The following is a 22,281-nucleotide window of genomic DNA, read 5'->3' as shown; positions in this document are numbered from 1 at the left end:
TCCAGTACGGTTTATCTGTTGATTTATTTGGTTTAATAGGTAACACTGTATTTATGTATAGCGGCGTCATAAGACTGCCATAAGACCAACATAATTGAGACATGGCACTATCATGGGCATTAATGAATGCTTATGACGGATGTCATTAAGTTTCATCTGGCAAATTATGTCACTAACTCCATTTATTTCCAGCTCGGATCTTTTGCATCTATTCAAAAGTGAGATAATTTGTCGGACGACACAAAATGACATTTGTCAAAAGCATTCATTGATGCTCAGGGCAGTGTAATGTCATAATTATGATGGTCTCATGACAGTTTAGTGAGAACACTTTCAAATAAAGTGTAACCAAATACCATAAATAGCAATTAATGAAACAACTGGAACAGTAACTGATTGCGGGATTTGGTGTTGCAGACGTGGGCTTGTCTTGCCTATCAACTGGTAGTCATCGTGAATCTCAGTCAGCTCAGTCACCTGCATGACGCATGCGTTGGGCTTCCGTGGTCAGAAGGCATCGTGTATCTCTTATGCCCTATGTCATATATAGTCTGCTTGTTTTCCTTAAACAATGATATAAATGCTATTTATTTTATATTGGAAATGTTAGAGTAATACAAACAGTCAAACAGTAAATATGAGAAAATATACTATTCCCTGATTGATTATATTAAGTGTGTTAGAGTAATACAAACAGTCGAATGGTAAATACGAGAAAGGATACCATTCCCTTCATTCCCATAATGCAATGAGGATACAACAAAAGATACTATTCCTTTCATTCCCATAATACAATGAGGACAGCTGTAGCTTATAGTCTAGTACGGCTCATCTATGAACAAATGTTGTGTTCGTGTCAAATTTGGTGGGTCGCGGCTTATAGTCAAGTGCGCCTTATAGTCCGAAAATTACGGTATACACTTTTTTTTTTTTTTTTTTTAAATTTCAATTTGACTTAACTTAGAATTTTTAGATATTTGTGGCAAAGACCACCAATCTTATCTTGCTCGACTTTAAGTGCTTGATTACCGGCTATTTAGCAGGAGCGTGTCGCCTATCTGTGTGTGTTACGATAATGAATAATGAGTTCAGATGATTTGTATGGGCAGAACACAGTTGACAAGGGCTGTATTTGTATGTGCGCACACATGCAACCTATACTCCCTTTGATTATCACCTAAAAAAAAACCATGAATAGTTTAGTGGAGCTAAGCTTCAGAATGACAAGCATGCCCATTTAGACCCGAGGTCACAGGCACACAGACTTACATACTGATGAATCAAAGCATTTACATTGGAGGGAACACAATAAAGAACTAGTTTAAAAAGTAGAGGAGCACTGAGAATAACAAAAAAATAAGAAGATTGAATTCTGTTTTTATGACCTGTGCAGGTACTCACGTTGTCCTCGTTGCAGGTCTGCCCAAGATGATGGTGATCAGAAACTACTTTGGTGTGCCCAGCCCTACTTCTGGTCCAGCCCTCAGCATCCAGACGGGTGACATCATCGAATTAATCTGTGCCGACCTTCACAGCCCCTGGTGGCAGGTCAGAGTTTACACCGCCTTTTAATCCACACATATTAAAGTCATCACCTCTGTGGACATTTTATGGCATAATATAACAGTGTCAGAGTGATGCATTACTACTAGTTATATATATATATACATATATATATATATATATATATATATATATATATATATATATATATATATATATTTTTTTTTTTTTTTTTGAGTCATAGACTGGCCAGTGTAGTTTAGTAAGTGTGGTTTTTGCTAATACATGTTGAAATAATACAGTTTAAAAAATAGCCCCAATAATATCTTAAATGATTTATGATTAAATTATTTTCATGGAACACCATGTTTCCTGAGTGATGACATCCAGTTATATGGATATTACCGTATTTTCGCGACCATAAGGTGCACCATATTAAAAGGCGCAGGCTCATTTTTGGTTTTTTTTTTTTTATTTAACACACACACACACAAGGCGCACCACAATATTGGCCGCATGAAAAACATACGCTAGCATGTATGTAGCTATCCAATCGTGACGGGCTACCAGATCACGACGGATTGCTAATGCGCACGTGCGAACCGACGCTATTTTCTCTCGAGGAATGACGAGAGATATAGATACATATGTGTTAGATTAAAGAATTTAAAAAATACATTTTCCTTTTTTTGGGGGGGGGGGGGGGGGGGGGGGGGGATAATTAGGGCCCGAGCACCAATGTGCGAGAGCCCTATTGTAACGCAAAGGATTATTATTCTTTTTTTCATAGCAAATGAAAATGGGCAATTAGGAGGTCTGAACATGCTTGAAAACTTTGCACATACTGTACATGCGGCTTTGCGTAAATGTCGATAATTTTGCAACATTGCGAAAAATTGTAACAAAATGCCTGACAGTGGAGGCAGTTGAATTTTTCAAAAAGGCCTCTCCTGTTAGGTGTTTTCAACTTAGAGCGATGAAATTTGGAAAGTCAACATGTGACAAACTGCTCCAAAAAGTATCTTGCACCTATATTCCAAACCCAACAGGAAATCGGGTATTTTCGATTGATTGAATGGGAAATTTGTATGGATTATTGATTTACTGGGGGCATATTTGAGACCTTGGCGCCTAGAGATTTTGTTGGATCCTACCCAAAATTGGTGAGACTGTTCATGAGACATATGAGATTTTAAGTTATAAAAATGGTTAGTTTTCATTTACAGCTCTAACCTGGGTGGGTTGCCAAAGTCGGCCATTTTTTTGGCAACGCGCCAAATTCCGTAAATGGCTAATAACTCCCTGATACAAGGTGCAGTCTTTTTCGTATCTGGCATGTATGTAAGGTATCCCAGCCTGAACACGACTGCATTGAAATGTTACACATTAGGCCTGGCGCCCGCTTCAGGGGAAAGGAATCGCCTTTTTTAGGAGACAGGCTCCTCCTCCAAGCCAAAAAAAAAAATCAATTGTCCTCAAACCTGCATCAGGGGAGCCTTATTACATGTGTTCAGTTGCCTTAGAAAATTTATTAGGGTTTCGTTGAAGCAAAGGGGTCCAAACAGGTAAGTGAAAATGACCTTTGCCATTTTGTCTCGCCAGAAATTTTGAGCAGTCATAACTTGGCAGATATACAACATACATGTGCCAAACTTCCCGTGCATGGTGAGAGTCATACCTTGAAGGGTGCTGTAGGGCTCATTTGCATCAACTCTGCAGCGCCAAAAAGTGGCAACAAAAAGTCACTCATTTTATACGTATATACACTATACATGTCCAGTTCTTTTCAGTTTGGTCATTGTAGTTACAAGACCTTTTGTACTACTACATTTTAAGGCCGGTGTCCACATCTCTTTCGGTTGCTGTGACGACCCCTTTGTTCACCATTAAATGAACGTAGATTTCTTCAGGGACTTAGCTTATAGAGCCACGGAATTTTGGCACACTTGGTCAAATTGGCCCAATTAGAAGATTCATTTTGGTTGTGAATAAGGGTATTGGCTGCACAGCTCATTAGCACCTCCTTTTTCTTAGGACCCTCTTCAATAGGGTTTTTTTCTCCTAGGTGTGTGAATGTATTTGTAATCCCCCCGCAAAAGGCGAGTTTCGAGCAAGTTAGGTTCTTATGAGATGATGAGAGGGGAACGATCTGTTACTACCCTGACCAGCATGTCGTCCGTGTTGCGTGATGTCTGACTTGCACCAAACTGCGAGGGCCCGTTCAGTCCTGTTTGCAGGCCTAGTTTTACTTTATTTTTTAAACCATCCAATGATTATGCTGTAGAAAAAAGTAAACAAAATGTCTTCAAATGTTGAAACCGTTTTAATGTACATGTGTAGAACATAAACTCAAAAAAACTATACTCACATATGCAAATATAGGACTCTGAAGCCTTTGTTCATTTTTACAACAACACTGTTTCTTACATATATCTTATAAAAAAAAACTAACTAAAAAGGCAAGTTGAGCTATATATATCTGAAAAACCTTGTATGTTAAAACCAGTGTTGTCAGTTACGGTAATCTGATTGCTTTCTTTCAGTAACGAGCAATCTAACACGTTCATTTTTCCAAACCTGTAACTTGATCCAAGTTAGTTTCCTTAGTGTCTGTGCGTTACTACAAGGGGTATTCAAAAAGTAATGCACCCAACTTTATTATGTACGAACAAATTATAATAGCAACATGTATTATACATAAAAAAAAAAGGTACAAGTGTGAGGATTACATTTTTACTTCTCCACATAGTCTCCACCTCTCTCAAGAGCTACAGTCCACCTATGAACGAGGGCATGTATACCAGTGTTGTAGAACTCAGCCGGTTGATCTCTAAGCCAGTTCTTGACAGCAGTTTTCACTTCATCGTCATTGCCATATCGGTTGCCCCGGAGTCCTTCTTTTATTGGACCAAAGAGGAGGTAGTCTGACAGTGCTAAATCAGGAGAATATGGCGAATGTGGTATCACAGTCCATCCAAATGAAGTGATGACCTCCATGGTCCTGATGCTTGTGTGAGGACATGCATTGTCATGCTGGAGGAGCACATTTGCCATGTCCAAGTTGGGCCGAACACGTCGAATTCTTGCTTTGAGCTTCCTAAGAGTCTCAATGTATACCTCAGTTAATGGTTTCCCCTTTCGGCAAAAAATCCACAAGGATTACACCTTGAGAATCCCAAAAAACGGTGGCCATAATTTTTCCATCTGACTTTTGGGCCTTGAACTTTTTGGTCCTTGGTGAATTTGGGTGATGCCATTCCACTGATTTCCTTTTAGATTCAGGTTCAAAATGGTATACCCATGTTTCATCTCCAGTAATGAGGGATCAGGGGTCAGAGGGGTTTCTTACATCATATTCGTGTTGCACATTTATGCCGTGAGGTGACGTGTTCGTTTAGCATTTTTGGGATGTGTTGTAAGTCCGATTGAGTGTAAAGTGCTTAGTTGCCGTCTGTGTGTATGACGTACTTCTGAAGTGCCTAACCCGCCCCCAAATTCGTGTTAATTGCTCTGTGCAATTTATTTGTGTGCTGTTGATTACTGTGCAGTCAATTTTCATTGTTTTACATTGGTACTGATATGCTGTTAACCCTAAACCCTAACCCGAAATTCAGAATTTTTGACATTAGGCTTAATCTTCGAGTAAACGGGGTTGTAATTAGTCGGTGGAGTTGATTTCAACAAATTCCATGCAGTTTGTCAGTTACTTGTTAATTTCAGGTCCCCATAGTGGTGAAGCTAGCGCGAGTCAATGCTGGTTGAGATCAACTCCATCGAATGATTAAATCTTCGCTAACTTGAAGATGAAGCCTTATGTGAAAAATTCTAATCTTCCCCTATAAATTTAGTTATCAGAAAGTCATTTACATGCGATTACATTCTTTTGTTGTCATTCTTATGTTGAGGCGGCAAAGGGAGAAAAATAGTTTAAAAAGTAACTGATATATTACTTTTAAAATAACTGTTTCTTTGATAATAAAGTAATCAGTACAGTGACTAGATTACTTTTTTTTAGGTGTAATTAGTAATCAGTAACTATCAGTTACTTTTTCAAGTAATCTGTGACAACACTGGTTATAGAGTCTGTAACATGTAAATAAAGTTTTTGGTTTATTTTAAACAGAGCAAATGGTCTCTGAAGGGTTTAATTTGGGGTGAGGCTGGAGGAAGACAGTTAGGGTATGTAAGGAAAGCACTTTTTAAATTCTTGAAAGACATTAAGTTGATTTGACGATAGAAGGGTGGAGGAAAGGGCGATGCACATTTTGTACATTAGGTGGTGGTATGCACCTGAAAATTGATTGCAAGAAAAATTTTAACGCACACGCGCAGTACGGCTACCCAATTGCGACCGGCTGTTCACGTGACAGCGCTACGTCACTTACCCCATTAGGTTTATGCTAATGAAAGCAAGACATTCAGACATACTGTATAACTTAATTGTTCTTCGAATGGTCTGGCATGTAAAAAAATCTTCTTTTTGATTAATGGCGGATTGCAAGCAACTTTTAGGTGCTTACCGCCATCTAGTTTACAAGACTATGTAGCGATCATGCCTTCATCCTTACAATCTATACTGTACATAGACTTAATGTCTTTCAAGAATGTAAACAGTGCTGTTTAAACAGTCTTCCTCTCACCTCATTCAGTATGTATATCTCCCATCATCCCTCATGAAAATGGCGTCGGTTCGTGCATGCGCACTAGCAATCCGGCGCAATCCAGTACCCTGTCACAATTGGGTACTGAAAATGCACGCTAGCATGCGCGCTAGCGTTTTTTTTAAATTTTATTTATAAATTTATAAAGGCAGGGGGAGCAAAACTGAGTCAAATTTATACTTTATTAGAGAATTTGACAAAGTACTCACATCAATCTTCATCCACAAATCCATCAAAGTCCTCATCTTCTGTATCCGAATTGATCAGCTGGGCTAGGTCTCCATTAAACACGGCAACTCAACATTTCTTTGGAAGCATCTTCCTCTTAAAAATGAATATATCTGGCAGTTTCTTTTTGTCTCGGGTCGGTGATAGCGTTGAATTTTACCTGGACTTCGTAAGCGTGTAGATGCCATTTTCGAGGGTCCTATGCCAAACCAATGTTGTTTAGCTGCTGAGGGCGTGCTCCCTATCACACACAACCTTCTCCCTTTAAGGTTCTCATGTGGCTTTCACTTACGCCCCCCTTTTCAAAACTTGCTCAGTCAGACGGACACATTTTGGTACTCAGTCCACACAAAAGGTGCACCATATTATTAGATGTACCGTCCATTTTGGAGAAAATGTTTTACTTTTAGGTGCGCCTTTTAGTCGTGAAAATACAGCAGATTTGTTCTTCCTCTTTCTTGCTGAAATTGCAATTATAGATAATAATGTTGTCAATATTGAAATCTAACTTTTGTGACACCTGTACTAGAACTTAACTGTCAATACTTGTGTGTCTTGTGGAATACAAATATAATAGATACACAACATCAAATCGCAAAACGTCATAAAAACGTCGACACTTTTAAAATATACTAGCCTGCACAGAAATAACTTAGTAATCAAACGTGCAACCAGGAATCAACAAAATAATACACAATACAGATCGAAAAATAATAAATGAACCTTGTGCTAATGCTCAACTGGGGGCAACTGAATCTGCACAGTTGGCAAACATTCAATATCCATCACTTTTGTAGCCAGACAACCGTAATCATTTTCGTCATGGCTTCTGTGTGATAAATAGAATCGATCAGTGTAATTTGATTTCACTCACTGGCTGCCTTCTGTTTGCTCACTCAATTTCCCTGCTATAATCATTATTACATTCGTTGCAAAGATGTCACACAGCTCCGGGCTGGCTACAAGGACTCATACGTGAAGGGCAATGACCTCCATAGGCTGTCACACTAACTAATGGTAGATCACAGTTCAATGAGGTCACTACAATTAGAAGCACTGCTTAGTAAAAATATTGCTATGTTTTCCAAAACTCAACCAGATTACAAAAGCATGGCTCAATTAATACCTCTGACAGTGTCAATCGATGTTCTGTATTATATGTAATGCACAGTACATCTTTACATCTATCAAAAAGGTGATATATATATCGCGGACACTTTGTAGCCCAAAAGGTTATCAATTTGCTCCCACCAAGAATTAATTGATGTATCGTTTGAAGAAGGGGTCACTTTTTTTAAACAAAAAAGAAACCAACAGGTAGTGACCAAAATCGTCCGTCACAATAGTGTCTACGTTCGTGAAAAACCAGAGCATTCACAGCCAGTTTTTGTGGGCATTTACACGTTACGTCCTGTTGATTTTGAGTCAGTTCCTATTCATTTGGGAACATTCTGGAATTACTTCCCTTTTGTGCTGCAACGATTAATCGATTAACTCAAGTAATTCGATCAGGAAAAAAGCTACGCATCAAATTTTGCTGCTTCGAGGATTTGTTTAATTAGTATGGCGTTGTAATTAGAGATGTCCCGAGCGATCGGGTCCGATCACGTCATTTTCAAAGTATCGGAATCGGCAAAGAAATATCGGCCATGCCTTTTTTTAATATATATATACGTTTTAATTAAATCATTTTCTAATTGTATTTAACGTTACAGACAGAATATGTTACACTCATTCAGTCTTTATTTTAGGCTTAAGGTAGGGTTATCAAATTTATCCCGATAACGGCGGTAATTAATTTTTAAAAAAATGTATCACGTTATAATATTTAACGCAATTAATGCATGCGGTGCACGACCCACTCACGCATTGTCGCGCTCAATCTGTAATGGCGCCGTTTTACCTATATAGAGAGATAAAAGGCAGCGTAAAATGAGTAGAGTGAATTTTGGCGGCCTTTGGAGCCTTTTTTTAATTGGCTAAAGCATTACAATCCCTCTCCCTATGATAAGAAATGTCATGGGAAGCAATGTGGGGAAGCAAGGAAGCAACTGATCTTTTTCTTATCACCTTATGTTATTTCCCAACGCAGAGAAGACATATCAATTGGTAGCACTATGCACAGTCATGGTTCCACTTCCCATCATGCATTGGGGCATGGCTACAGTATCATTTACTGAAAGCTCAACAAATACACTAGATGGCAATATTTAGTCACAATATACAAAGTCACAAGTCTTTCTATCCGTGGATCCCTCTCATAGAAAGAATGTTAATAATGTAAATGCCATCTTGAGGATTTATTGTCATAATAAACAAATACAGTACCTATGTACTGTATGTTGAATGTATATATCCGTCCAAGTTTTATTCATTTTTTTCTTTATGCATTGCCAAAATGTAGGTATATGATCGGGAAAAAATATCGGGAATGATTGGAATTGAATCGGGTGCAAAAAAAAAAGCAGTCGGAAAAAAAACATGATCGGAACAACCGTAGTTGTAATGGTTTGTTTTGAAAGTGCTTGCATTTAGTTTTATTGATTTGGCTGGGTACACTGCCCGCCGGTTGCAAAAGTGAATATGAAGTGAAGTGAATATACTTATTTAACATGGCAGAATCCAGCTGCTCCCTGTTAAGGCCAGCATTAGGTAAGTTTTTGATTGAGCTAATATATTTTTCGTGCATTTGTAGTTTAGTTTATAAGTATATTTAGCAGTTTTTTGTGGGATTATTTGTTTGAATGATTTGCTTGAAAAAAAAGTTAGCATTTCATAGCATTTAAGCGAGCGGACTTTTGCAATGCAAGTTAGCCAATTGTTCTTTTGTTTTACTTAGATACTTTTTTAGTATTATTTTGTTATACCGTTTCAGCCTCGTTGATTGTCGTTATCATACTACACACCTAACGTTATACTACAAGACGACATGTTTCTGAAACCCCCAGGACCAGGGAAAAAAGACTGCTCAAGAAAGAGAAAGTCACCAGAAGAGTTGAGGGAAAGTGAAATCCAATATGAAATGGAAAGGAAAAGAAAGTTTCGGCCTTAACGGCGGGACCGCTAGAATTGGCGAGTTTTTTCTGTGAGGTGTGCAGATCAATGCCCACATATGCAGACAAGTCAATTAGAGAAAAGTTAAAGAGTATGAAACCTATCGTATGAAATAACATGTGATAATTCATCCGAGAAGATAATATCGTCATAACGACGGTCCAGCTTGAAAATCGTTAGCCATAATTGCCTTAGTCATCTCTTTGACTTCAATGAGGCAAAAATCAGGCAACTGAGGAGGAGATGGAGGAAGAACTGGCTATACTGGAGTAATTACGAAATGATTATTGATGTGATTATGGAATTGGAATAGGATTATTTCCACTAGATTAATGTTTTTGCACCATTTTTCTGCACTTTTCATTAAATCTTCCTAAAAAAATGTTATTCATGTTATTCAAGCAAATTGTTCTTTTTTTGTGATTATCGGGATCAATAACTGACACGTTGACCTGGGCCGGTGGTTTTAATTGTTGGGCCAGCTAGTTTCCCTTATTGTCTACTCCTGCGTATTTTAGTTCTCTTTTAGAAAGTGCAATCAGAGCAAACCTTTGTTTAACATCTCCTAAAATTGATTCTGCAAAGCATTAAACGTTCCTAATCCGATTACTTGATTATTGGAATTAACTAGTTTATAGGTTAAGCGACTACTAAAATAATCGATAGCTGCAGCCCTTCTTTCCTTTTAGTAACCAAAAATCAACAAGACGGGACCTGTAAATGCCCCAAAAGCAGAATGAAATGACCAAAAATTAGCAGGAAATGACATTAATTGCCCTATACTTAATTATTGCATGGCATTGGCTGCCACTGACGGCCATAGATGTCCAATCCGATTGAACATTCCTTTATTCGCTGACACCCTTCCCCTTCAAATGGATTGGACGTCTACTAGTGATTAACTCATTCGAATCCACAGCAGAAGGATGACAATAACTTGTTCTTCTGTTTGTACAATACCTTAGAATGATTTGCTGATCCATGCATCGATAATTATCGCGAGATCATCACTATCGTGAGACTCGATCGAACCCCAGGGGTTCGGTGAGTAGGTCTAGGCAAGGCAAGGCAAGGCAAATTTATTTATATAGCACAATTCAACACAGGGCAATTCACATGAAGATCATAAAAATCACATTTAAATCAATACAACGTAAAAACCAAGACAATCAAAATCGGAAATAAAATTATACATAAAAATCGCATTTAATCACAAATAGAATAACAATAAATAAATAAAAATAAAACAAAAACTACTACTAATAATAATAATTGAAATCAGCAATGGAAATAAGCACAAGAGGAATAGAAAGCAAGTAAATTTAAATATACTGACAGTTATAGATATGCAGTGCTAAAAAAAAAACGTTTTTAGCCCTGATTTAAAAGAGCTAACAGTTTGAGCATACTTCAGACGTTCAGGTAACTTGTTCCAGAGGTGAGGAGCATAATAACTAAATGCTGCCTCACCCTGCTTGGTTCTTGTTCTTGCAACATGCAGGAGACCGGTTCCAGACGACCTTAAGGGTCTAGATGTCTCATAGGAATCTAACAAATCAAGCATGTATAATGGTCCAAGGCCATTAAGTGTTTTGTAGACGAGCAGTAGTATTTTATAGTCTATCCTTTGACTCACTGAAAGCCAGTGTAGCGATTTCAAAACCGGTGTAATGTGGTCCAGCTTCCTTGTATTTGTGAGGACTCTGGCTGCAGCATTCTGTACTAGCTGCAGCTTCCTGACTGATTTTTTTATCAAGACCCGTAAATATACCGTTGCAATAGTCCAATCTGCTGAAAATGAATGCATGCATAAGTTTTTCCATGTCTTGTTGAGTTAGAAGCCCCTTAATTCTTGTTATATTTTTTAGGTAATAATAGGCAGATTTAGTGACGGACTTTAGATGGCTATCAAATTTTAGGTCTGAGTCAATAATTACGCCAAGGTTTCTGACTTGATTTGTAGCTGTAACTGACATTGTGCTAAGTTGCCTGCTTATCTTTGACCTTTCCTTTTTGGCCCAAAAATGATCACCTCTGTCTTCTCCACATTTAACTGGAGAAAATTCTGGCACATCCATTCATTGATTTGATGGATGCATTTACTCAGGGAGACTAAGGGACTATAGTCATGTGGGGACACAGAAATGTACAGTTGTGTGTCATCTGCATAGGCGTGATAGGAGATGTCGTACTGTTCCATTATTTGAGCTAAGGGAAGCATATAGATGTTAAATAAGAGTGGTCCAAGAATTGACCCCTGAGGGACTCCACACGTGAATTTGGTTCGTTCTGACTGATGGTTTCCCATTGACACAAAGAAATCCCTGTCATGTAAATAGGATGTGAACCACTGAAGAATAGTGTCAGTAAGCCTAAGGCAGGGGTCGGCAGCCCAAAACGTTGAAAGAGCCATATTGGACCAAAAACAACAAATATGTCTGGAGCCACAAAATATTAAAAGCTTTACATAAGCCTTATAATGAAGGCAACACATGCTGTATGTATCTGTATTAGCTATATTAGCCTACTATCAAAATGACTAAGTTGGCTAAATACATAATGACCCTTCATGATTTAATGTTTATTTTTCCTGCAGTGCATTCAACGCACCACGTGACTACTCTGTTGTATCATGCCACCTCAAATTTAAGTTCATTCATTCATTCATTCATTCATTTTCAATGCCGCTTTTCCTCACGAGGGTCGCGGAGGTGCCGTAGCCTATCCCAGCTAACTACAGGCAGTAGGCAGGTAACCTGAATTGGTTGCCATTACAATTTTAATGAATTGTTTCATTGCTTTTATGAAATTAAAGAAATTCAATAAAGAAAACCGATTTAATGATGTCATTTTTTTTTTTAGGTTTCAAAAAGCAACAAAATGGAACCTGCATAATATGTCCCTTATCTGGGCTTGTCTTTGATTTACTGTATTGTCTCGGTTTTGTTTTTGAAGTCTGCTAATAGGTGTTCTGATACGTTGATGAATGTCTCCTTCATGTACTCACCATCTGTGAACGGTTTTCCACACTTGAAAGGTGGAAAAGCGCTATATAAGTATAACACCATAACACCATAACTTTATCTCCCGGGTTACAACAAAACGTGCAGCAGTATTGGAGTTTGGCGATGCAATCCGCTTATTAAATCTATTTTTGCGCTCCTCTAAGTTCTTCAGAAGTAATGCAATCACACTTTTTCTCTCATTGACAACTTCTCGCCACAGAGTAAACATTCAGGCAATCGTTCCGAATTGCCAATGAATGCAAATGATTCGGTCCAAGAAACGTTGAATCCTCTGTTGTCCTCAGTTATTTTTCCTCTTTTTACCCATTCTGATCCATGGCCCATCACATGGCCGCCGGTTTGTTTACAATAGCCACCTGCCTGGCATCCGGCTCTGCTGATAGAAACTTGTGTCGCAGGCTGTGACGCAAATCTTCGTTGACAGAAATGTTGAAATATAATATTTATTCTACACATTTTTACAGCATTGGAAAACGATAAGAATGTTTGTGTCATTTTTGTCCTCCTACGGAAACCATATCAAAACAAAAACAAAAATGTCTGTCCCCAATCTTTTCCATCTTCAAACATTTTTGAAAATGCACCAGGGAGCCACTAGGGCAGCACTAAAGAGCCACATGCGGTTCTTAAAACACGGCTTGCCAACCCCTCAGATCTAAGGGGTTCGGCGAGGTAAAAGAAACACAGAGCCCTAATTAAATCTGATTAAATCTAGGCAAAGTATGCTGATTAAATCTAGGCAAAGTGGCTTTTTAGACCAGGTTTTGGACTAGTTTGCTCCCAATTAACAGGCTTAATCCATTTATTTTTAACTGCTAGTCCTCGATCTGATGGGAGGAGGAATTGGTTTGCACAGTGAGTGACTCGCACTTGGTATGAAGGAATACATACACCAATGGGCAGCGTTTATAAAACATGCTGTCAAAATTAGAAGAATTTTGAACAGGAATTTGCTAAATCTTAGCTTGCTAACTTATATATCGGTTTTGGTTCAGAAAAAAAAATGTTTTATTGTCTAATACCGAAGGATTCGGTGAATCCACATGTGAAACTTGTGGGGCTAGGTACCTTTAGCAAGGTTAAGAACCACTGCCCTTGTACATACATCACCATATACCAAATTTTGAGGGTCATACATAGTGTTTATTATAAGACATAAACTTCATAATGTATTAACAGAACACAGGGCGCAGGGCCAATAAATAGGGGGCCTGCATTGTTGGTGAGGCCGTCAAAGCTGACCGAGTTAGAATAAAAGACAAAGAGCTTTTTCCGTTGAAAATTCTTGTGAATAAATGCTTAAATCCCTGAATTCTTTATAGATATGGACGTAAACAGTCTCGATTCATGATTAAAAGCAAAAAAAAAATGAATTCTTTATAGATATGGACGTAAAACAGTCTCGATTCATTATTAAAAGCAAAAAAAAAAAATTGTGCAGTTAGCATTTATTTTATGTAAATATGTCAAAGTACAATGCTAATATGTTAGTAAATGTAGCTTACGACCGCCTGATGTAAACAGCTGTTCCGGTGAAAATTCTTTTGAATAAATGCTTATATCCCTAAATTCTTTATAGATATGGATGTAAAACAGTCTCGATTCTTGGTTCAAAGCAAAAAAAAACCAAACAAAAAAAAAACGTGCAGTTAGCATTTATTTTACGTAAATATGTTGTAGTACAATGCTAGTCTGTTAGTCAATGTAGCTAGCGGCCGCCTTAAGTAAACAGAGCTTTTCCAGTGAAAATTCTTGTTAATAAATGCTTAATGTAAAACAGTCTTGAATCTTGCTTAAAAGCAAAAAACCCGTTCAGTTAGCATTTTTTTATGTAAAAATTGTGAACTATGATGCCAATGCATTAGCAGCTAATTTCTCCCATTGATTTTTTTCACAACATTTTAAAATGCATGCATGGTACAAAAAATATAATTACCTTAAACCCTCAAACAAATAACTCTTGAGACAATCCTTCCTGTTTGTATGCACTACAGCTTTTGTACTTTTTCAATAGAAATCCGGCGTTACATCACTGCGTGCGCATGTTTGTGAATAGCTCCTCCCCTACTTGAAGGTGAGGCGCAGTGCATGACCGATCTGACCCGTCAATACCATTAGGAAGTCTATGTATAAGCAAAAGTACATTCAACATAATTATAAGCTTACACCAAATACGCTACATATCCCTGGTGAAGCATTTTCACACAACACAAGGACACACAATTAAGCCTCACTGCCTGAACCGACCAAGATAACTCCAGCATGGTCTCTAGCAAACCCTCTATCACTCTTATATGGACTCCCCAGTGTTTATAAATCAAGACATTAGCGTGATCCTCAACAGGGAAATAAAGGCTTCTCTTCCTGCCAGCCATTATTGCTACAATAGAATAACAAGGGCTGTATACTGTTTATGTACTTCTCTGTGTCCTGTACTAATTGTTCTTGAATTATAGAGACAGAGTCACCCAGATGTACAGTGCATAACACAATTATCTTCTGTGTGTGCTTTCAGGGCAAAATCCTGTCAACAAAAGAAGTTGGCTTCTTTCCAAGCGACGCTGTGAAACCATGCCCATGTGTAAGCAACCTTTCTTTCTTGTTCTTCCACATACCTCTCTGTCTCTTATTTGATTTCACCTCCTTACGACTTTGAAGTTGATGACAATGACAAGTTTTACATTCCTAAAAATGAGCATTTCTTTTTGCTAAAGTAATTGTTTCACATACTGAACTAGCATTTGGCTTTTCTCAGACTATGTTACATATAATAAACAGAACTCAGACCTGCCTATTCAGAGCGACGATGAGTTTAGTATATCTAGTACACCGTTATCGCTGTTGTAAAGATAACAGCGACTCCGACCATTGTCTTTATTGAGGGCATAAAGGCACTGAACACACTGCACTTTGGATTTGGCGCCAAACTAAATGAAAACACTCAGTTCAATTGATGTTAGAATGTGTACTAGCTAACAAAGCTAAAAATGGCATGTCCATTTTCCCTGTTTTTGTTTGCTGCAGGTCCCAAAGCCCATTGATTACTCCTCTCAACCATGGTAAGTTTACAAATGAGCTTTTACCGCCTAATTACATTGTCAATAAGAAGGTAGAAGCCTTTCCTAAATCACTTCTTTATTGGCTAGAACTAAACACAGCAAATAGACAGATGTTAACAACAGTTGATAGAGCTTCTAAATCGGTGTCACTGATTGAGAGAAAAAGACAAAAAGCCTTGTTTTTCACATTTTACAGCGGACAAACAGTAGAAATATTCAAGAGCTTCAATTCAAAAGCTGTTTTCGTCAACAATGACGTTAACGAAAATATTTCGTCAACGAACAACTTTTTCATGACGATGACAAGCTAAAAACATTTACAAAAGCTGTCTTACGTAATAGTACCAGAATGCTGTGATGACTCAGTAATTTTTTTCATCAAGTTTTTGCTAATTGTGTCTAAAACCATGTAACATTACACAGTATGGTCATGATCACCTCTGGTGGGGAAGTAGGCATATACAAAAACATAAACTTAACTATTAACTAGGGATGTCCCAGTCGTATATTTTTGCGTCTGAGTCACCTGATTTTGAGAATTTGCCGAGACCGATTCCCGATCCTGTCACACTTGGACGGAATGGAGCGGACTCAGATGCAGAATTCAGTCTTTTAATAACATAAATGGTCACAGGTAGGTACAAACTGAGGACGCTCCAGCAGGAGGAAATAACGGGCTATGAAACTAAAATAATACAAACGAGAAACAAGGGAGCCAGGCAAAATGTGCTGGAGTTTACAACAACAACAAAGGGCTATGCATGAGGCACAAAATAACAAAGAGCTATGGCAAAATACTATGAACAACTTACAACTTAGAATGTCTTTGGCTATGGACTGGCTTTGGTGGCAACGAGTGACAAACAATTCAAGCACAGGAGGAATGGACTACAGGTGGGAACAATAGGTAATCATAATCAGGGACAGGTGAGACAGCAGGAAGGGTGAGTGGTGGAAACAGGAGGATGAGGCTTCAAAATAAAGCAGGAAGAGGCAATATACCAAGACGTGACAACCCTCACCCAGGCGTGACAGATCCGATACTGGAAAAAATGTTGTTTAAAAAAATTTTTTTTAAATTTTTTTATTTTATTTGAACAAAAGTTCCAAACATGTTACTATCCCACCATACCGCCTTCAAAACGTGAATTATTTTTAAACAAGAATCATGTAGAAGAATGCTTGTCTTGATTAAATGCTTCATTGAGCAAGTCCACTCAGATCCACTCACGCTGCTGAGAACAGCTTCTCACTTACACAATGAGTTGCCACAGCACACTTATGACTAGGCTGAAAGTTAAACGATGATTGACACATTTGTGCCTTTGATAGTAGAGCTACCAAACTTCTCTGGCAAAATAAAAGCTACAAACCTCTCAATCATAGTCAACTTTAAGTACCAAAAGCAAACTGCACTGGGCAGTTAGGTAGCACTGTTTAGCAGGTGGGTGGGTGTGGTGCTGTACGAGCATGAAGCAGAAAAACATAAATACAGGTAGTCCCCGGGTTACGAACGAGTTCCGTTCTTACACTGACAATGTAACCCGAATTTCTTTTTATCACTTTATGTCATATTTTTGGTTGGTGCACTTCATCATTTATTGTGTACATATGTTTGCTGTGAGTCTGTGACTTATTTACCTGTCACACTTGAAGTATATAAAGAATAAAGCACAGGTTTGGTGTCAAAAGAGTTGTTTTGATGTTTAATTTTCAACAACAGACAGTTCACACACGATACATCATCACTGATTGAGAGTGCCCCGGTGCTTATATGATAACGTTAACATCAAGGCTTCCAACGCAGTTTGGGAAGTTTCATAGACGCCAGAAATCTGCTGTGTCTTCCCACTGGCTGGTTGTAGAACACGGCAAACGAATCAGGCTGGGGGGCTTTGCAGACCTCAGACAAAACGCTGGAATCAGTGCTCGACGCCAGTTTGAAGCTAGCCACCACAGCTAGCTGGTTTTCACCCGAGGCTAGAACTCTCTATGCGGCATCAAAAGTTGGACGGACCGCCTCGAAACCGTCTCCTGCGTCGCTTGCGCCTCAACATTTGTATGAACAACATTTATTCAATGTTGATGAGCTGAAGATCCACATTCAAGCGTTCCATCTTGCATTGCATTTTTTCTCTGTTAAACTAGACAAGAGGAAGTCAACAAGCATGCCCCAAAACTCTATAAACATAACGCAACACCCTTCTAGTGGCTTGGCGGTGAATTACAGAGCAACGTGTCACCTGGCAGGAGAACCATCGAATGTCGAATGACGCCGTAGTCGTTGCCCCATCACCGCAACGCGGGAGCATAACTCAGGCTTTACTCGCATGTAGAACTACGTCCTGCATTACGCTTCCTGCGCCAATACAAAAGCATGCATCACAAAACAAAAGTCAACATTACGACTGGAGACAAAATGGCGGACGTGATTCCAGCATCGTAAAGTCGAAATCACGTAAGTCAGGTACGTCGTAACCTGGGGATTACCTTTTTTTTTTTTTTTTTTACCAACCTTTTAATTGAAAACCCAACCTTGTTCACTTGATTCCGATCCTCTGAAAAACGGCACAATTGGCCTGATTTCCGATCATGGTTCGGGACATGCCTACTATTAAAAATATCAAAAAAGGCCAAACAATTTTACCTTGTGGCCATCTTTTGTCTTGCCTTCTATGTGGTGCATTATGAGTAATGGGCATATTACAGTCATGAATTTAAGACTCAAAAATCTGTCAAAGATGTACAAAATCATTTTTGGATGACAAATGACTGACCGGGCCACGTAATAGACATAACTATCTTTCAACTAAAAATGAAATATTTCAGGTTTTCATGACTGTATCTCTAAAATCTTCAAAGATATACGTTAGGTAAGCTTCATGAGAATCACCCGGTTGCTGCCATGTTGTCACCGTGTTAACTGTGACAAACTTAGAGTGGATATTTGTCAGCAACAAGCAATATTTTGATGGTAATCACTTGTTAAAAATTGTCCAATTTACTGGTCGCGCAGATGCAATCAGGCAAAATTTACTTGCACTGCCTCAAATTTTAGGGGTAAAATGCAATCATTTAGAGAAATTCAAGGCTATCTGCTCCAATGTTTGCTCAAATGAAAACTAGTGTTGCACCGATACCATTTTTTGGGCCTGATACCAATACAGATACCTGACTGTGCAGTATCGGCCGATACCGATACCATTCCGATACTCCTCTTTTTGCAAAAAAAAAAAAAAAAAAAAAATATATATATATATATATATATATATATATATATATATATATATATGCAACGATACAGTTAAGTCATGGTTCGGTACGATTTTCAATACAATTCAATACATTTAATGCTCTGAAACAGAAAATACAACTGTTATTATTATTATTATTATTTTTTTTTTTTTTTTTTGGCTAACAAGCAAAAATAACTGCCATCATATAATCAAGCATTTTAGTGCATAATATGTATGTGCTTACTTCTTACTGATCTGAAGAAATTTTGTATACAAGTGCTGAGAACAATCTTTACTGTTAGTAAAGTGGGGCACACTGTTTATTGCTGCAGCTCTCTGAGCAGCTATATTTACCATATAAGCAAAACATCCTATTTGTGGTCCGAGTCCATCTGTAACATGTACTGAATTAACAGTATTTGCAGCATTATCTATAGTCACTGGTATGGATTGATTTGGCCTGCTTAGCTTCCATTCAGTCATGGCGGTTTCTAATTCATCAATGTAGTAGTGTAAGGACTACGCGTCGCTCTGGGCTCACGCAGCTAATGGCATGGTATCTAATGTAGCACATCTAGGTTGCTATTTGATGATATCTAGTGTGTGCGCGCGAGAGTTGGCATGGGATCAAATATATGACATTTAGGTTGCTATTTGATGATATCGAGTGTGCGCGCTACGCCGCTCGAGTGTTTTCTAGCCACAGAAGTCACTTCTGCCCTTTACTGCACAACACCAGCATATTACACTTGACTTTCATAAACAGGACGAGTTTGAAGTACAGCGCTCTTAATTTGCCACTCATTGTTTATCATGAAACCATGAGTTTGCTTAGTCTCCCACGGTCTTAAGGATTCTGATCCCTATGGCTGTACAACGGCAGGCGTTAGCTTACACACGTTAATAATTTGTGAATGTCATGCTAAATGAGCAGCGTAATATCACGGATAAGTGTTGTAGTATACATCCTTAATATAGAAGACGAAGGTGTTGATTTCGTTTGGTAATTTCGAGACAATGACACACAGATGTCATGCATTGGGATTTGGGAAGTTAGCTCACGTGGGGAGGACTGTACATTTGGGTTCAAGTGATGCCAGTAGATGGTGTCGGCGCCCTAAATGTTGGTACTCGTCGATACCGATACCACCAATTCGGGCCGGATCGGCGCCCCCTGCCGATACTGGTATCGGTATCGGTGCAACTTTAATGAAAACATGCTTTTCTTACAAATGATCTACTTTATGTGTTTCAGGTTTGCGGGACCAATGGAACGACTTCAGGCAGAGGCAGAACTCATCAACCGGATCAACAGCACCTACCTTGTCCGCCATCGCAGCAGAGAGTACACAGAGTACGCCATCAGCATTAAGTAAGTCCCCATTGTTCAATAATGCCGAGTCGACAATTACCGCTTACACATTGTTTTGAAAAAACAAAGGTACTCATCTTTTTAGATGACATCGCTGACACAAGCGGTAATATGAGGCGATAATGTTTGTTCTCTAAGCGGCAAAGCTCCGGAATAAACTATTTTGCAATTTGAAAATGGCTTAACACGCACATCTGTTACATCAAATTATGTAAGCTACACATTACATACTGTTCTCACTTTTGTTCTTTTTGTGATAGAGGAAAGAAATCGAATACTGGAGTAAAATTGCCCTTTTATCAAACTAGTTGGAGGAGTTCAGCAGGTGATTGCAGCAATCAATCAATAGTAACCCTAACCAAAAGTGGTATTTACCATGTGGCAACAAGCAAAAGTGGTATTTGCCATGTGGCATTTTTTTTTTTTGCCATTTGGCAAAATAGATTTTGCCATGTGGCATTTTTTTTAATGTAGCAAAATGGATTTTGGTTTGTCACATTTTTTTTTTGGGGGGGGGGGCAGTATGTGGCATTTTTTTTTAGGTATATGGCAACCACGCATGTTTTTCTGCCATTTAATATGAATGGATGAATTGATTTTGCCATGTGGCAAAACGGATTTTGCCTCGTGGCATTTCTTTGCCATGTGGCATTTTTTTTGCCATGTGGCATTTTTTTGCCATTTGGCAAAATAGATTTTGCCATGTGGCATTTTTTTTGTATGTGGCAAAATGGATTTTGGTTTGTCACATTTTTTTTGGGGGGGGGGGGGGTATGCAGCATTTTTTTTAGGTATACGGCAACCACACACGTTTTTCTGCCATTTAATATGAAAGGAAAATTGGACGTGCATGGCCGTCAATGGATTAATTAGCCTGACTTGGGTGTCAGTTGAATGTCAATGCGTTCTAATGTAAAGTGTATGGTCAGAAATAACTTGCCACTTCTCTAGTCTCCCTGTATTTTTCAAACATTGTGAGAATAGTCTGGAACCCAGCTCCTTAATGGCCTCTCGAGGCGAACGAAATTATCTGTCCGATCAGATTCGATTATTTGCGTGACATGTTCTTAACGAACAACATTACTATTGCGCATCGGAAGGCGACTCCACAACAACACAGATGGTGAGCGGGAGAGCCGAGAATATGTTCCAATCTGCCGTAAAATCTGTTTTAAATTACCAAAAACACATCGACACAAGTCACTGACAACAGTCTGTCTCGCGCTAGCCATGTTAAATGAACTTCTCCGTTTTCCGCTCGCGCCACGCTAGTTTCCTGCCGCCAGGGCCATGCTTGTCGCTTTGCCAATGTCACGTCTGCTCGTTGCTGATTGGTCCACTCCGCTGTCTGTTTGCTATGGCTTGCTCTGCCCTGGGAATTTGATACGCCGGAAGATCGCCAAACTCAATTGCTGGAACAGCGGTGAGTCTGGTGTACCAGGCAAAAAAAATCACAGCCACACATGTTTTTCTGCCATTCAATATGAATGCAAAATTTGGACATGCATTGCCGTCAATCGCAAAGCCTGACTTGGGTGTCAGTTCAATGTCATTGCGCTGTAATGGTAAGTGGATGGTCAAAAATTACAACCACACATGTTTTTCTGCCATTCAAAATGAATGGAAAATTTCGACGTTTACTGCCGTCAACAGCATAGCCTTTCTTGGGTGCCATTTGAATGTCAATGTGCTGTAATGTAAAGTATATGGTCAAAAATCACAACCACACATATTTTTCTGCCATTTAATATGAATGGAAAATTTGGACGTGCATAGCCGTCAATGGCATAGCCTGACTTGGGTGTCAGTTCAATGTCAATGCGCTGTAATGTAAAGTGTATGGTCAAAAATCACAGCCAGACGTTTTTCTGCCATTTAAAATTAATTTAAAATTTGGACGTGCAATGGCAAGGTCGTGTATGGCCTGCAAAACCGCCATACACCCCCAAAAATGCCCCCCCCCAAAAAAAGGCCGCATGGCAAATTCCGTTTTGCCACATACCAAAAAATTGCCACAAAGCAAAATCAATTTTGCCACATGGCAAAAAAAGGCCACATGGCAAAATCCATTTTGCCACATGGCAAAAAAAATACAAATGCCACATGGCAAAATTTTGCCACATGGCAAATACCACTTTTGGT

General features: G+C 38.8%; 1 protein-coding gene across 2 annotated transcripts in view; it reads left to right on the top strand.

Moving 5' to 3' along the window:
* The window catches only part of LOC130908455 (guanine nucleotide exchange factor VAV3), a 282,969-nt gene that overhangs the window by 212,190 nt on the left and 48,498 nt on the right, over positions 1-22,281 (top strand). For both annotated transcript variants that reach the window (XM_057823892.1, XM_057823893.1), the window contains exons 20-23: positions 1,418-1,548; positions 14,988-15,053; positions 15,497-15,531; positions 20,023-20,139. In XM_057823892.1, the coding sequence (XP_057679875.1) occupies positions 1,418-1,548; positions 14,988-15,053; positions 15,497-15,531; positions 20,023-20,139 (349 nt within the window). The remainder of the gene's footprint in view (positions 1-1,417; positions 1,549-14,987; positions 15,054-15,496; positions 15,532-20,022; positions 20,140-22,281) is intronic.

The sequence above is a fragment of the Corythoichthys intestinalis genome, chromosome 20 (assembly GCF_030265065.1).
Source record: "Corythoichthys intestinalis isolate RoL2023-P3 chromosome 20, ASM3026506v1, whole genome shotgun sequence".
NCBI lineage: Eukaryota > Metazoa > Chordata > Actinopteri > Syngnathiformes > Syngnathidae > Corythoichthys > Corythoichthys intestinalis.
Note: the sequence above shows the minus strand (reverse complement) of the source record. Positions and strands in the feature narration are given on the sequence as shown.